The sequence below is a fragment of the Anas acuta genome, chromosome 5 (genome assembly GCF_963932015.1).
Source record: "Anas acuta chromosome 5, bAnaAcu1.1, whole genome shotgun sequence".
Classification (NCBI taxonomy): Eukaryota; Metazoa; Chordata; class Aves; order Anseriformes; family Anatidae; genus Anas; species Anas acuta.
In genome coordinates, this window is record NC_088983.1 from 61,710,710 (window position 1) to 61,727,030 (window position 16,321).

General features: G+C 45.3%; 2 protein-coding genes across 8 annotated transcripts in view; both read left to right on the plus strand.

Moving 5' to 3' along the window:
* Positions 1–6,063, plus strand: part of RRAS2 (RAS related 2) — a 32,814-nt gene extending 26,751 nt beyond the window's left edge. Inside the window, exons 5-6 of the mRNA XM_068685239.1 lie at positions 4,027–4,145; positions 4,610–6,063. Coding sequence (XP_068541340.1) covers positions 4,027–4,145; positions 4,610–4,697 — 207 coding nt within the window. The 3' untranslated portion in view covers positions 4,698–6,063. The remainder of the gene's footprint in view (positions 1–4,026; positions 4,146–4,609) is intronic.
* Positions 6,064–12,982: 6,919 nt separating this feature from the next.
* Positions 12,983–16,321, plus strand: part of TUB (TUB bipartite transcription factor) — a 116,934-nt gene continuing 113,595 nt past the window's right edge. The window contains exon 1 of one of the 7 annotated variants that reach the window (XM_068685230.1): positions 12,983–13,330. In XM_068685230.1, the coding sequence (XP_068541331.1) occupies positions 13,275–13,330 (56 nt within the window). In that variant the 5' untranslated portion in view covers positions 12,983–13,274. The remainder of the gene's footprint in view (positions 13,331–16,321) is intronic. The other 6 variants (XM_068685234.1, XM_068685232.1, XM_068685233.1 and 3 more) reach the window with 6 other exon arrangements.

Here is a 16,321-nt window from a genome sequence, read left to right on the forward strand (position 1 = left end):
GCTGTCATGATAGCATAAATCTGTAAGTAAATAACGTGTAACTGGTAGTCCTGGTGCAATGGCAGATGTTTCCCAGGAAATACGGGAGCTGCCTGGCACCGCAGAAGTGCCCAGCCTGTAGCATGACCTTCATGAAATGGCAGTGGCGCCCCGAAATGCAGCCTAAAGTAGTGGTGGTTGTAATACCTACAGGTCGACTCGTGTGGTTTTGCAAGAAAAGAGAGGAAATGGAAGTTTGAAATAGCAATTCACTACGGTAATAATTGCTAAAGATAAATGGAAAAGGTAGATTGATAAAAGATAAATGGAACTAAGCAGGCTTCATGTCATTGTCTCCCGTGTAGCATGGGAGGCAAAGTCCTGAATGCATGAGGTTGGTGAAGAGTAGCCTCTCTCTTAAATGGGTTGATTCTGTACAACTCGGACAATTGTGGATGTTTCTACACTAAGGCAATTCCGTAGAGCACCTGATATTTCAGTAACAACTGCTACTAGCAGGGGAGCAGGCTTGTCAGTGCACGATACGTATGATGTTTTGCAGGTAACCGCTGGCTTAAGTTGGATCAAGTCAGATCATTCCCCAGATGGCAGGCGTTCAAGGCAAATCCAAGTTGCAACAGGAAAGGGCTAGAATTTCATTAAATGATAGCTTTTCCTTTTGCTTTACTACTGAACGAATGCAGTGACCTAGTGCTGAGACCATCTGCGTTGCTAGATACCTTCAAAGCAAGGTTTTTAAAGAGAGGTGAGCTCCTCGGGGCTTCTCTTTATGCTTAGGCAATTGATAATCCCGGGTCTTGTGGTTTGACCTTGCTCAGCATCAGCCCGGGTGCCAGCAAACAAGCGGTGAGTAGGGTGGTTGTGCTGTTTCACAAAGGGCTTGGCCTGAGATGTGTCATTACGGCCCTGTACAGTGCTGTCTGTTCTCACCGGTGGGTTGTGCCTTTGGGTTTTCCCATGGCTTGCTGGATTTTTTGAGCTCTGTAGCAGGTGGCTGATGGCTCGCTATCTGCAGGAGTTGAGTACAGCAAGTCAGCCTGTTTGAATGCAGCCGTGTAGCATTTCTCTAGGTGCAGGAAAGTATAGAAAGTTCGGAAATGAATGTATTTCTGCCACTTCTCAGATAAAATAGTGAAGAAGGAAGGCAGTCTGAGATGTTCGCAGGATTCTTCTGCAGATGCTCAAATGGAAACTTCTTCAGAAGGAAGCCTGTTACTTAGGGAGCTGGGGAATAAGTTTTTCCATGCTTGACTTGCTCACTTACATCCGTTGTAAACAGTGTTTAATTTGAGACACTTTTACTAAATACTGAACAGTGTGACAGAACAATACATGAAAACAAATGGTAACATGCTCTAAAACAAGGGATGAGCATTGCAAGTGATGCCCATTCATAGTCACCCTGCATTTTACCAAAACTAAGATTTTCAAAGTAGAACCAACATGTACAATTCATCAGAAACTCTGCAGTTCCGTTTAGTTCCATCAAAATAAGTGTTCTTTGAAAAAGAAATGTGTTACTTTTATTTTGCTGTAATTTTTATAATTTTATTCTTAGTAAGCTTTCCTATCATCCTTACTGAGATGTGTCATGACACACGGGGTTGTCGTACGTGCTTGGGGAGAATGTCATGATGTAAATTTGTGTTTTTGTTTTCTAGTATTTCTGTTTGTCCTTCCAAAATTCCCCTCAGCTTTGAAAATGGAACTGCTCTGCTGTGGCTCCGAATTTACTGCTTGAGCACTGCAAACGCTTCCGTAGGGTGTCCAAAACCAAGGGGTTTTTGTTGCTTGTTGTTGTTGTTTTTAAACTGACTTTGCGGTCACTGGTATTGACCGCAAGCTACTTCAGGAAATACTGGTAAAATTAGACAAAATGATAGATTATTTTGGAATTGAGCAATTGAGATTATTACAGATAATCTGACAAAAGCAGTAAGGGCTCTAAGGTTGTATCTGTTTGTTTTTTTTTTGTGTTTTTTTTTTTTTTTTTAATGCAGAATATTGTGGAAGTGTAGCTTAACTTTATCACAGTGTTAGCTCCCTACAAAACAAATGTAGCTGTGTCTCTAACATGCTTTAGTTGCAATCATGAAGAAAATAATGATCAGGTACCTGTAAAGGCTGCATAGAGTTTATCCTCGCTGTTATGCTGGCTTTCCCAGTTACTTATTTTTATTAGACTTTAATCTCTCACTTTCTGGGGCTGCAGTAGCTATGCAGGGATGAAGGAAAATAAAGGGGGCTGGTTTTGCAACTGCTACCATATTATTGATAGTTTCGCTTATTTTTGTCTGGTGAACGAGGCAGAGAGGCGTAAAAGGTTCAGGAAGTCCTCATACAAACCCTGTGGGATTGTGCCGTGTCACTAACCTGCCATCTGTGGACGTTTCTTAAATGCAGCCTTTGTAAGCTTTGGAACAAGGACACTTCAACATTTGGGGCTGGGGAGGGAAGATGGAAGTGGGGTGATTGTAGCTACCGGAGCAGAAAACTTGACTATCATTAAGTTTTCAGACAGTAATGGAGACATGAAGGATCCCAGTCATTCTCACTTTGTGCCCGGCTATTAAAAACGCAGCTCCAGTAAGTTATCTTGGTTGTGTAGTGTTGCTTTTTTTTTTTAGGCTTCAGCAGATGGTGATAACACTGAAAAAAATGTGAGAGTGTTTGAGATCAGCGGCTGCATCCTGAGTTACCCCAGCTGTAAAGGTGCTGCGGGGGCTCCTTGCAGGGGGTGTAGTGGGAGCAGCTCTCAGTTCAGCAGTAAGCGAATAACTGCAGTACAAGTGGGGGTGCTGGTGACAGAGGAGCTAAGTGTGTTGAGATGCTGTGCAGGAAGGCTCTCAGACCATGTGTGTAGCTGTAGGAAAGTATTTTGTAAGTTAAAAAGTAAAACTTCAGCTTAAAACTTTTACATCTTGCACTGCGCTGAGTGCTTGCAGTGATGTTTTTCTGTTTCCATTTCTGTGTAGTTTCTTAATCTCCGTGTGCATCTGACTGCCTTTTCAAAAACAAACTAAAAATAAACCCTTAGGTTTTTTTGTTCTCATGCTATCAGTCCCGTACGTGCTGGTTTAACATTTTTCTGTGAAAGCAGTGTAATCTCTGACATTTCTGCCACTAGCCGCTGTCTTGGCAAGATCTGTTGTACTTCCCTTTATCACTCAGAGCTGCCCTTTCCTCCCTGTGCTGGGGGTAAGCTTCCTGTTGAAGTCTTTTTCATGTTTTGCACTGCTTAAGGTGGCCTTCTGTCATCTGACCTCCCTGCTTTCGGCTCATCCAAAAACACGTAGCCGACTCCTTTGGTTTTGCCCTGTGACCAGCTTATTCCTCCTTCCTATATTGGAAGCTTCCTGCCTTCTGCTTCATCGTTTTAAATTTTATTCCAGCTCTTTATGGTGCTCATTATTTTCTCTTAATCACCGTTTTTATCATTTGCCCCAAGGAGATGGGGTAGGACAGTGTCTCGTTAATATTTTAGTGGGGAGACTTTGCAGTGTTTTTTTCCACATCTCTTGCGATTTAGGCTACGTTGAAAATTGTCTTGACGTTTTGCTATGTCATAAATGTATTTCTTGTGATTTTAATGAAGATTCAGAAGCTAAACATCACTTCTTGTTTTGAAAGAAGTAATCTTTATTCTCTCTAGCTTTAGCTGGGCGAGGAAGAGAGTGAATTTAGCAACGGAATTCAGAGTGCTCTTAGTAATCCATCAGATTGTGACTCAGGCACTTGCTTTGAGGAACTGCTGTCTGCTTAGGAGGAAAACTCTGGTCTTGTTATTGCAGAAATGAGGTGAATGGCAGGCAGCTGCAGCGGAGGAAATCCCCATGCCTAACAACCAACCAATTTGTGTGTTGTAGCACGTGGGTTTGTTTTCCAGTTGTATCACGTAGACAGTGCAGAAAAAACAGTTCAGTGTCAAATAAGCATTATTGTTGGAGGGGAGCAGATCCCAAGATTAATGGTGTTGGCAGTGTCTTCTGCTACAACATGTAGCTTAATGATTGATTTCCCTTACAGGTGACACAGGAGGAAGGCCAGCAGCTAGCGCGACAACTTAAAGTAACGTACATGGAAGCCTCAGCAAAAATCCGATTGAATGTAGACCAAGCTTTTCATGAACTTGTCAGAGTTATAAGGTACGGTAACTGAAATCCAAATAGCTGATGCCCCTGTATTAATGGATAGCTCCAGCAAATATATTGAAATGCAGTGGGAGATCACTGAAAAAATCCTGCCTGCTGTTATCGGTCAACTTCAACCAATGCTCTGTTCTAAAATTTTCCTGTGTGTTGGCAAAAAGGCTCACATGAATGGTATATGGATTTGAAACGGAACTTCTCCACCTTACTATTTCAGATTTTATTGATTACGCAGTAGGCCAAACAGATAAAAATGAATTTGAATATTGGCCCCCCTGTAAAAAGAGGGGTTTCTTAAATAAATAAAGGCAAAATCAAAATACCATCACTTACTTTATAAGAAGTTTGAGCATCAAAAGTAAGTCCGTCCTCTATAAACATGTAAAAACAGTAAATTCAAATACAGTATTTATTTTAGTGAAAATGAGTCTATGAATTTAACGTGAAATATCTGTTTCCAGGAAATTTCAAGAACAAGAGTGCCCTCCTTCACCAGAGCCAACACGGAAAGAGAAAGACAAGAAAGGCTGCCATTGTGTTATTTTCTGAGAATCCCAAGAACCAAGCTATCAACTGCCAGATTTTTTTTTTCTTTCCATCATTTTACATCACTTCTGGTATTGGTCTAGCCTTATATGTGCATGTCCTAAAAGTGGTCACCAGAATAGCCTTAGTCCAAGAAGCTGGCAGAATAGTTCTTGAAGAAGACTCAGTCATCTTGGGGCAGACTTCAAAGCAAAACACTAAGGCTGCTTCTTTAATACCACAGTTCCCTCTTCTCTCTTAAGAGCTTGCACCTTGTGGAGTTTTATTCGCAAAGGAGATGAAACAAAACCGTGTAGGACAAGGTGTTGAAGTCATGCATAAGTTGTCTCTTGTGAATTAATTTATTTTTACTTCTGACGTTTCATTAGCTATTACAAAGACCTATATTGGAGCATAGAGAATACCTTTAAAAAAAGGGGTGGATTGGCTTTTTTGCCCTCAGCTAAATTATACTTGAGTATTCAGCTAGCCTTAAGAAACCTACACTGAATTTCATTGTCAGCAAAAATTTTCATCTCTTGTTTATGCTGCAGTTTTATTTCAGTGGCCAAAACAGTCTACTGTATTTATTTTATGAATCCAGAACAGCTAGGGGATGATTACTACTACTATTAGATTATGGCCAAATACCTGAGCTCATTCTGGATTGAGGCATTTCAGCTTAATATGAAATTTCACATCATTGTTTGGAAACAAAAATAAAAAGTGTCTTCCTTTGTATTTCTGGGTAAGGGATTAAGGAAAACTAAAATTGTAGCTGTTTTTGTTTCATGTGATATAAAAATGAATTTGATCTTTCCATTGTCAGAGATGATTAAATGTTTTTGCTATATACTTTTATACATTATTTTCTTATCAAACTAGTTAACAAGTATTTTTATATGTTTGTAAGCAAATATGCTTTCACAGCATAACTTGTGTATATGTAAAGATGAGTATTTAATTCTCACAGTTCACTTTTAACTGACAAAATGTGGGATTTGCCAAACTGTGGTAAACTTCTCCTTACTCCTCTGGTTATACCCAAGAATGGCCAATTACGTGCCTGCCCAACACACCCGTAGAGTAAAATCTAGTGTTGTGTTTTAATCAATTGCAGTATCCCTTACTAAAGACTGACCATTATGTGAATTATTAAACTGTAAGACTTTTAACTGATTGTTTAGTTAAACTGTGGATGGTTGTTTAATTTTGAGTTCTGTGGATTGTGTTTAAACAATTCAAGAGTATGTTCCCTGATATTGAAATACTGAGTGGTATTGCACAGTTGTCACCTTACTGAATGTGTCCAGCAGTTCTTTGAAACTTGATTATTAAGCAAACCCTTGTATAACTTCAGGTGCTAGAATTAAAGATGATCTAACCGTTATCGGGGGTAAGCATATGGCCTCTTTCTGACTCCTCTAAAACCTGTGGGGTTTTTTGGAGGGTGAGGGGAAGAAGAGGGTGATGGAACTTAGGAGGTAGATGTGCATATCTTTATGACTTTCCTTCAAGCTTGAAAGTAAAGTTTACTTAAATCGTGGTAGATGGTAAAAGCCGATGTTTATTTTGATTTAGAATAATATATTTTTGATTTAAAGTATGTAGTCAGGGGGTGACTCAGTTCCTTTGTGCTTTCAGGCCGTGCCATCAATCTGAAAATGTCTGCTGAGAAACAGTAATTAAACAAGTTAGAGTTATCTTTGCTGCAGCAAAGCTATTAGAAGGAACTAGAAGAAACACAAGTGCCATGCGTAGCAGAGCAATGCAAAGTTTTTTTTATTTATTTACATAATTTGGATTAGGTTCTGTAATTCTGAGTTTGAGAGAGAGGGGCTCCTCCTTCCCACCTTTATATGAAGTTATCGGTTGATGAAAGGCTACTTATGAACAATGCCTAAAAAATTCAAAATAGAAGTTACGGTGAAAGTGCATTTGGGAGATGAATTGTGTTTTTCAAGTCAAATGTAAGAAGTTACAGCCTGTAGCAAAGATCTTACGTTTTATAGCCTTAAATGTGAAAAGGTCTCTGGAGTTAAGTCACTGAACGTGTGGCACTAGGGTGAGTTCAGACAAATTACAGCATGCACATCTGAGATAAAATCTGTGAGGTGCGCATGTGCTTATTGGTTCATCTTTCTCATGTTTTGACTGTTCACTCATAATAATTTGATCCTAAAATAACTGTTACACAGAGTTACATATTAGAATACCTCTGTAATTCATAGAAGAGGTGGAGAGCACCCCACCCTTGCATTTCCTCATTTGTAAAGCAAAATGGCTTTGAGGTGGTTGATGCTGAGCAGCCTACTCCTATCCGCTAAGCCACATTGTAAACATGGTAAACTTTTTCAGCGAGTTAAACAAGTGGGACCACTGGGTGCTGCCATGGAAATCTGCTTCAAGTGTATTAATGAATAGAGTGTGTTCCCCTGCACGTGTTCTCAAGGCTTCTGCAGGAGAGGAACACGCAGGGAAATCCCTAAATGTGACCTCAGGGAGATTCGAGGACCCGATCCTCCTGTCAATGTTGTTTTGCTTTCGTTTCTTCACTAAGATGTTTGCCCTATCCTGCCATGTGCCCTCTCTCCCAATCTCCCTGGATTCAAACAAAACTGCGAGTTTAGCTCTCTGCTGCCATCAGCTCGTACAGCACCACCTCACCTGAGGCGTGGCTGCGGCCATCGCTGGCCGGAGTTCCCACGTAATCTGGTTACGGGGCTTTAATGGGCTTATCTCAAACAAGATTCTCAGTGTCAGTCACCAGACAAAGCGCTGCCAGAAGTTATCTGGACGTATTGTTTGAAGTTTGTTGCCTGGAAAAGCTCAGGAATCTGCTAAGCAGCTCGTTCGCTCGTGAGGCGTTTGTTCACCTGATCTAGGCCTCAGTTGTGGTAGTTGGTTACCCACGGTGCTAGGCCAGAAAACGTGTCAATGTCCAGGATATTTACATCTCCTGGTACTCTAACCGTGGAAATAACTGATTGAAAGGAAGTGACTTTTTCCTTAAAACTGTGTGGCAGTGGTCATACACAGAAGGTGAGGAAGACAACCCGATCAGGTGCAGGGATGAGGATCGGTGGGGCTGCCGGAGTAGCCTTCAGCTGGGAGGATAAAGAGCTCCGAGTGAGCAGCAGCAGATGTTGAAGAGGCAACGGATTAAGCCACAGGGAGAGCATCATACCCGAAAACAGCACTGGGAATGCATGCTGTAGCCGTGCTGGACTGTTACAGTAAGACCACAATTACTTTGGAGAGTTTGGGAGATTTTTTTGTGGATTGAACATAAGGGGCAGATGATGTCCCACGCAAAAGCTAAATTGGATTAATGTATGTAATGTAATTAGTGATGTTCCTGAGCCAGCCAGCCAGCAGAACTAAATGCATCTTGCTGCTGGAAAGCAAGTACTGATCTGTGCAGCTACTTAAACTGGGGCCTGTGAAGCGTAGTAGGCTACACACAGCATTTGCTACTCGTTAATTAGTAGTCTGCACTCTGTAAATTACTGCATTCTTTAAAAATGCCTCTGACAACGTAGTGTAGAGAGGGCATGGCAAATCAACGTGGCAAAGTACAGGCACCTGAAATGCAAGTAGAGGCAATGAGAACACCTTTTAGATCCTCACCTCTGAGGTCCTGGGCATGAATTAATTTGTACCTGAGAAAGCTTTAATCTCAGCCGAACCTGACCGCTGAAGAGCGACAGCAGGGTACAAATGCTCCTGTGTACGTGTCCCACGTTTCTCGTGACATGTAGAAGTGAGCTCACTGCAGTGATATGAATAGCTTACGTTCCTTGAAGAGCATTTGGTAACGTAATGCTTTGAGACCTAGCCTGGGCCATGCGTCCAGCCTGCCACACAAACAAATCCGTCCCCACTGTGGAAAGTGCCCCAGGAGCAAGCGGTCAGCTACCTTTGTGCTGTGAAGGTGCTTGGGAAGCTCGGCAGAGCTCAGCTGGGGCAGCGTGGGGCTGGAGGGATCCCCCAGGTGCCAGCACTGCATGAAACCACCCTCGGGAACCACAGGGTGTCGCCTGGGGCGGGCGTGCAGCTGACTGCAGGGCTGCGAGTGCCGTCTTCGTGCTGGGACTGAGTTAAAGTTATTGCAAGCAGAACATGAAATACAAGAAACAGAACGAAGCGGTCAGTGCGTGGTTAAGCAGGGCTGTGCGCCGGTGCTGTTTCAGAGTATTTTGTTCCGTAAACTCTAAAATCTGTTTTTTTTTTGGTAGCTAGGGAAAAAAAATATGATTTATAAAGGAGTCGTTCTGAAGAAATTCACGTGAAAAGAAGGATGTTTATGATCTAAAACAGTAAAGGCAGCTTAAAATAGCCTACAAATTCTTAATTTCTGTGTAGTTTGCCAAACTTTCATAGTCGTCAGCCGTATCGGAATACAGGAGCCCATGGTTACCTGCCTGTACAGTTTGCAGTCAGAAAGTTATGCACAAACACCCACTGCTCGGCTAAATAAGAGCTCTAAATGAAGCTTGCTGTTAGGAGGAAGTAAATGCTGTCCCTTATCTAGGTGCTAGGTGTGACACCTTGAGTGGGGAAATCTTTTGAATGCAGACCCTTGAAAGTGAAACAGAATTTGGGTGTTTTTTTTCCTTCCTGCTGCAAGACTTTGTGTTTTCACTCAAAACATCTGTGCTTTAATACCTCTCCTACCGCCTGTAAAACATGTCTGTCTGGCAGTGCTTCTCACAACTCCTCCACCATTGGTTTTTTGTTTCGTTTTAAAAGGCACTGAAGCTGCTCACCTCGCCAGTGCCATTGTCTTTATGAACTTCTTAACTTCTTGATCCTTTTTTTTAATACAATGAAAAGGAAGTTAGACCTATCCTGTTTATCTTTCCCTTAACCAACTGAGATCATCAAATCCTCCTTACAATAGCCAGCTTCGTGATGCTGTCAGCATCCGCCAGGGTCTAATTCCCTTTTCTGTTAGTTTTACAAGAAGTCTGGCAAGGCATCTCTTTTTTGCCTCCCGTCCGCAGGAGTTACAGAAACCTGCAGGAGCATCAGTAGCTGCCTGCAGAAACATGACCAAAGGCAGTGTTAACAGCTCGCTGCTGAGTCACCAAGCCTGCAGAAGCCCTGGAGGAACAGCAAGGGGAGCCACATGGGGAATGCAGGGTGGAGATGCCGACACCTTTTGGCTGCAGGACACAGTTCTGTGCTGCACCCGATGCCCTCATTCCTACGGGATGCAGGGTTCGGTGGGTGCCTGGCTCAGCATCTCGCAGTGCTGACACCATCCCTTACCCAGAACCTGTCTGTCAGTCTTAACCTCACTGCTTGATGCTGTGGGTGCTCATTCACCTCCTATTTGGAGCTCGGTCACAGCAGCGGGGACGGTATCTGGTGTAATTTTTTGGAAGGGAAGCTAGAAACAGCATTCACAGATAAGCAGGGTGTTGGTCCCCAGGAATGAATGTAATATAAAAATCCTCCAGCAGATGGGGACTGGAATCGAGCTCATTTGTTTCTAGTTGTTTTTTTCTTTCTGCATCTCTCCCCGCCCAGGTTCTTTTTATGGGGGTAAACACACCAGGATTTTTGCACTGGCAGTGAATGGGAAAGTTTACTTTAAAAAAAAAAAAAGCAGTGGTGTGAATATTGTGATTTAACAAGTGGGACACTTACTGAATGGAGACAAGAGCTGGAGAGGTTTGGCCTCAGTCCCTAGTTCTGATTAAATGTGGTGATTGACTTTTTTTTTAGGTGACTTCTAAAATTATTCCTCCCTTATCACTTTATCACTCATTGGTGTGCAGCTCCAGCTGAACGACAAGATGCAGACAAGCAGAGTGTTGTTTTCATCCCTTCAGGAAGAGCTGGGAGATACCAGACTTCGCTCACCGTCTGGTGAGCTTCGGTGGGAGACCCAGAAGGTGGAGAAAGTTTTCGTGGCAAAGCCACGCTGGAGGGAGATGCCAGCAGAAGTGCTGTCCAGCAGGATGGGCTCTAACGGGAAATCTCCCTGTCCTCGCATGGCTGAGGAGCTGCCATGCTCTGGTGGCTCTGTCATCAGTGGCTGCAGCTCTAGGTCAGCCTTCCTAACCAGAGCCCACCTCCATGCCTTGATTAAGCCCAAGGAATGCTCCAAATGACCCAAACAATTTTTTTTATTTCACTTCCAATCTGTATTAAGAAAGCACTGATTTGCTGAAGGCCGCTATAGCTGTCCATAGGCACAATCTTGAGTTTGATGTACGACAATTCCTGTAAATATGAGAAATCAGCCAATATTGCAGGGAGGAGCGGGGGGGCTAAAAAGCTAGCAAGAGGTTGCTGTAGTGATTAGCATTGCACAAATGGACAAAAGCAGCATGCAATTCGCTCATAATGTGCTCTGTGAGGAGTCCGCAGCCTGCTGAAAAACAAAGATCAGCATCCGTGTTATTACAGAGTTTTTCTGGTTTAGTAATTTACGGTGTTTTTCTATAGAGTTAAAACAGCACGCATATAGCACATACAGTAAATATAATATTGTTAATCGCTTACAAGGAAAAAAAGAAGGAGCTGTTTGTGAGTGCAGCACCAGCCGCTTGAGTAGCAGCAGCGCGGCTGGTAGCAAAGCCTGTCCAAAAGAGGGACTTTGAGACAAGCGTGGGTTGCACAGCCAGCACAAACAGAGCCGTGTTTCCAAACACTTCCAGACAAGAGATTATCACAGGGCCAGTGTTTGTGCAGGGCTTGGAGGCATTGCAATGCACAGGGGGGCCTTCAGTCACTGTGTGTGTCTGCTCCTTGTTTCTTGGTGTCTGTGGGGAGCTCGTGCTCGGATTTCTTTTCTGTGAGATGTAGGTAATGATGCTGACTCCTTTGCAGAGTGCTTGGAGACTGACATATGAAGTTGTTTAGTACACTGGGAGCAAACTGAAATTGTAACGACTCTAAGAGGGAATTTTTAGAAGCGGTATTATCCTTTGAAAGGAGGATTAAATACAGAGCTATGATGGATACACCGGTTTGAAGCTCTTATGGGTGTAAGTACCCTACTTTCAGAGAAAATCACGAAGCCAAATTTGATGAGCTTTGTTTTGCAGCGTAGCACAAGGGCACGCAGAACAGCAAAGCGGCAGCATTCCTCCTGCCTATTTCCGCACTGTAAAACACCGTGTTGCAGGCACAAGGAGCAGTGCCCACGAATGACCGAAGCTTTCAGCTCCTGAACCCGTCAGGAGGGGCCGGAGCAGCCCTCAGGCTCAGCTCACCTGCTGTAGGGCCCTCACTCGGTGGCACGCTGAAACCCGGGCTGGGGTTTCAGGGATGCCTAACCTGAAGCCGTTCTGTGCTGTTTTTTTTTTTGACTTTCCATTGTTAAAAATGTTGCACATCATCTGGTGACTCAGCAGGTACTTTTCCACTCGTTTGCAGCTTGGTATACACCAGCATGAAAATGCAGGGACACCGGCTGGCTGCTGCAGCTCTGGAGCCAGCCTCATTTCTGCGGCATTGCAATAGCTCAAGCCCAATATTCCAGATCCTCTGGACTCAGCTGCCTGAGTCAAAGCGGGCCGAATTTGTGTCTGCTCTTTGCACGTGCTTACCAGGGCGCTGGCTTTCCCATCAAAGCTGTTTTAGAGATGTTCATGGCAGCGCTGCCGGTAGTGCAGGCTGTTGGGTCAGCTGGCAGACACCAGGCCTCGTGTCAGAAAGCAGCGTGGCGCAGCCACCCCCAGGCATGAGAGCACCTCAGAAGGTTTGTTTCAGGTGGAGGATGCCAGGCATGGGATGCCCTGGGAGGCAGGAGCCAGTCGGTGTTTGGGCTCCTGCTGGCAGGGCCGCACGTCCTGAGGCTGTGGCACGGATGGATCCTCCTCACCGGCATGGGCACGGAGCAGGGGGTCCCTTTGGCACTGTCTGAGAGTGGGGAGCAGGTGCGTGAAAAAGCACAGCCCGTGCCTGGTTTCCACACGGCAATAAATCGTGTGCAGCCAGAAACCGGGGCCTTGCTGATCCCTGTTCAATACAGCGCATTTTAACAGCTACGGCAATTACAGGAGAGGAGGCAACCCTGCAGGGCTGGCTGGCTGCGGCCATCCCAGCGCTGCCTCTGCACGCCGAGGGTTTAATTATTGCCTGCCTGAGCAATCGTGCTGGAGAGACCCAGGGACCCGCTGTGGGGTGGGAGATGGCTGATGTCAGAGCGGTGGACCCGTATCTGTGGCAACCAGAATAAATAAATTAAAAAAAAAAAAAAAAGCGTGTGCTGGAGCAGGAGGCGTGCAAGCTGCTGCTCCCGAGCGCAGCTTCGCCGAATATCTCTTAAGCGGCTTAGCGCTGCTGCTCGCCTTTATTACCTGAGCGCCTTTGTGCCCGCTGGGCAGCTCGGAGCATCCTGCCCGTGGGCAGAGCCCCCAGGAGCTCCCCGTGTCCCTCCCCTGTGCGGGCAGTGGTTTGCTCCGTGCACCTGCGGCTCGCCGCAGAGCCCCCGCGGAGCCGTGGCCCCGCGGTGCAAGGCCGGAGGCAGCCGCCCGTGGGGGCCCGTCCTCATCCTCATCCTCATCCTCGGGCAGGTGTTTGCTTTCCGAGGGCAGCCTGCGGTGGGCGAGGGATGCTGGAAGGGCAGTAGGCGAGCCCGAGATGGATGGAGTCGGCAGCAACAGGACCATGTCGTACAGCAGATGGAGTTACAACAGGTACCGTCTCTCTCCATTTGCTTTGTTTGGCTGTCGCTTGGTGCTGCTGGCGATTTTGCTCGTTTGGTTGTTTTGTTTTTTTTTTTTTTCCCTTTTCTCCCTGCCTGATATTGGAAATACCGGCGAGATGTTTGTACTGACCACGGCGGAGAGCCCTCTTGAGGAAAGCATAAACCTTTGCTGGTGCTGCTTTTACAGTCTGACAGCCGCTTCGGTGGCATCCGCTGCTGGCTGGGAGGTGTTTGTCTGGAAATTGGGGTGTTTTGCCCTCCCTCTGCCTTGGTGGGACCGGTTCAGTTTACGTACGGTGATCAACCGGGCAGGTGCTGAGCCATGCAGAAAGGGGGGCTCTAGGAGCTGAGTTCAGAGCTGGCACCCAGACATTTGCGTGAATCTGAACGAATGATTGGGAAGGGAAGGGGCCAGGGACCCTGACGGTGGATAAAAAGTGGTGTTTTCAAACCAAGGCTGTCAGGAATGCTGCAAGCAGTCCGTAACGCAGAGTTCAAAGGGCCGAAGAGGCTGCAACGGTGACAGGTGAAATATTCGCTCTGTGCTTCATATCAGGACGCAACTGCATCTCCTCCTCTGGGAAATGTGTAATGGAAAATGATCGTACCGTTAGTTTTGCCTTCATGTGATTCACGGCTGTGATTGACAGCTTCTCCGAGCCCAGATTACAAAAAAAAAGAAAGAAAAAAAAAGGTACAAACTACAAACTTCATGCTCTTATTTTTTTATTTTTTTTTCTTTTTTCTTTCTGTTTGTGCCACTGGGACACCTGAAATACAGTCAGAGGCACTATTAGCACCTGACTGAATCGCTACCACAAGCCACCAAAAGCCTGTGAAGAAATAACCTTTTGGAAGTGGTTTTCCTTGCTTAAACACACACTCAGCATCGCCCACGCTCCCCGGCCGTGTGGGTTTGTACGGTTTACGCGTGCATCCAGGGAGTTTCACTTGTTTTCGGTGCATTTCTGTGCGGCGCCTCACCAAAATGTGTGTTCAGGGGCACTCCGTGGTGGCGGCGGGGACGGTGCCTTTAAAACCACGTGCACACGTCTGTGTGTGCACAGCTGAGTTATACAACAAGCCGGGATTTGGTGCGTGGCTTCTCCCCCACAGAGGATGTTTCCTCTTGGAAGTCTCGGCTTACTATTTTACTGGGAAGGCTGCACTTGTTTGTCTGCCCTGTTGGGGCTTTGCACTGCCTCTGAGGGAGAAATGCAGGATTTCAGCCTCCAGCACGGCTTCTTGCTGCCTACTTCCCAGATTAGGATTTTTTTTTTGCAACAAATCCGAGCTCCATCAACCCGTGTCTGTGTAATAAATCTATTTTTCAGCTGTCTGTTCTTGGAGGCTGAGGAATGAAAGGTTTGTTTTCCTCCCGGTCTTCCCTTGCTGAAAAATGGTGCAGAGTTGTTCTCGCACATCAGCACATGAGCTGCGTGTCCTGTGGTATCCCCAGAGCTCCCAGGTGCCCCGAGCCTGGGAGATGTGAGGAGAATAAGGTGTGTGGGCGCTTCCCCAAGGCGAGCAGGGGCCTTCCTCACCCGGGAGCTCTTGTGGGATTACTGCTGTGAGCCACGGGGTTTTACTGAAAGCACAAAGTTCCTGCCAGATTTTGTGGGTACAGTGAGTTGTAGGAGCTCTGCTCGTCGAGTCCAATTAGTGTGATTTGCTTCTTCCTCAGGGGAAGCTGGCAACCCTGGGCAAGAAACAAATGTTCCTGCCCATAAAGCAGGATGAGTGTTGCTCACCTCATTTACGGCGTCCCGCAGCCTCAGACAGTAACGCTGGGTTTATCGTTCCTCAAATCAAACACATGGGCAAATACTGCAGACTGGGATGTCAGTGGGCTGTGCATAGCTTGCATGAGGGTGACAGCTGAACGGCCAGTCCAGAAGGGGTTTCTGCAGGAGCAGTGGGAAGTTTTGCAGCAGAAGTAATGAGTGACCTGCAGGCTTCTACCCAAAAAGTTTAACTAAAAAAAAAAATTTAAAAAAAATCTTCCTGTGATCAATAAGTTCACGGTCTTTCTCCCCTACCCTCTCTGCTTCATTTCCATGTTTATTTTCTGTACTTTTCCTGGCAGACTTTAGTGCAGTTAGGCTCTCAAATTGCCACATTGTGATTAATGTCGGTTTTATCCACTAGTATTTGGAAGTACGTTTTGGGAAACTTACTCCCAGGACGTTTCAGCTCTTGGAGGCAGATGAAAACTTTTTTCTCTTGATCTCTCTTTGTTCTATTCTGGATACCAGCATTGTTCGCAGCTCCCTTTTGAAGCTGCTATTTCTGTTTTGCCTTTTTTATCCTGTGTTGAAAAGCCGTGACTGTGTATTTAGGTCGTGGTGTTGGAGGGTTTCAGTCTTCGATCTCATTTTTGAGGGCTTTTGAACTCCAATGTTGAGTTTTCTGGAAGTCTGAGCCGTGTTTTAGGTTCCTTTCCCAATAAAGTGTCCTAATATCAATTGCATAGGAGAACCTAGGGTTGGGAAAGATATTTTCTTCCACAAATCCAAACCCAGTGAAGGGGCTGCAGGGGCATTCACACACATCCTCCCTGCGCTCAGTGGCTCGCAGCGTGTCCTCAGGCGTGTGTGATTCTCCAGAGACTGCCTGGTGAATTGTGGCAGCCTGGCAGGGAGAGGTGTGAGAGGAAGCTTCTGTTCCCACTTGGCTGAAGAAGAAATTTTAAAGCTGCTTAAACAAAAGTAACCTGAGGAAATATGTTAAGCACACTTGGCTCGCCAAGCGCATTGCGCTCGCAGTGAATGCAAGGACTGCTTGGAGCAATTGTTTGGTATCACTGCCAGCAGCTTGACAGGGAAAGTGAAGGCTGAGTTTGTCAACGGAGACTTATTTCACAGATGAACTTCAGTTTATCCATAGCAAATCACGTATTGGTTAAGAGCTTATAGTAAAAAAAGAGACAGTAACTTACGTGAGTTAACTGGGCCTTGAAGAAGACTTAGCACCCAATCTA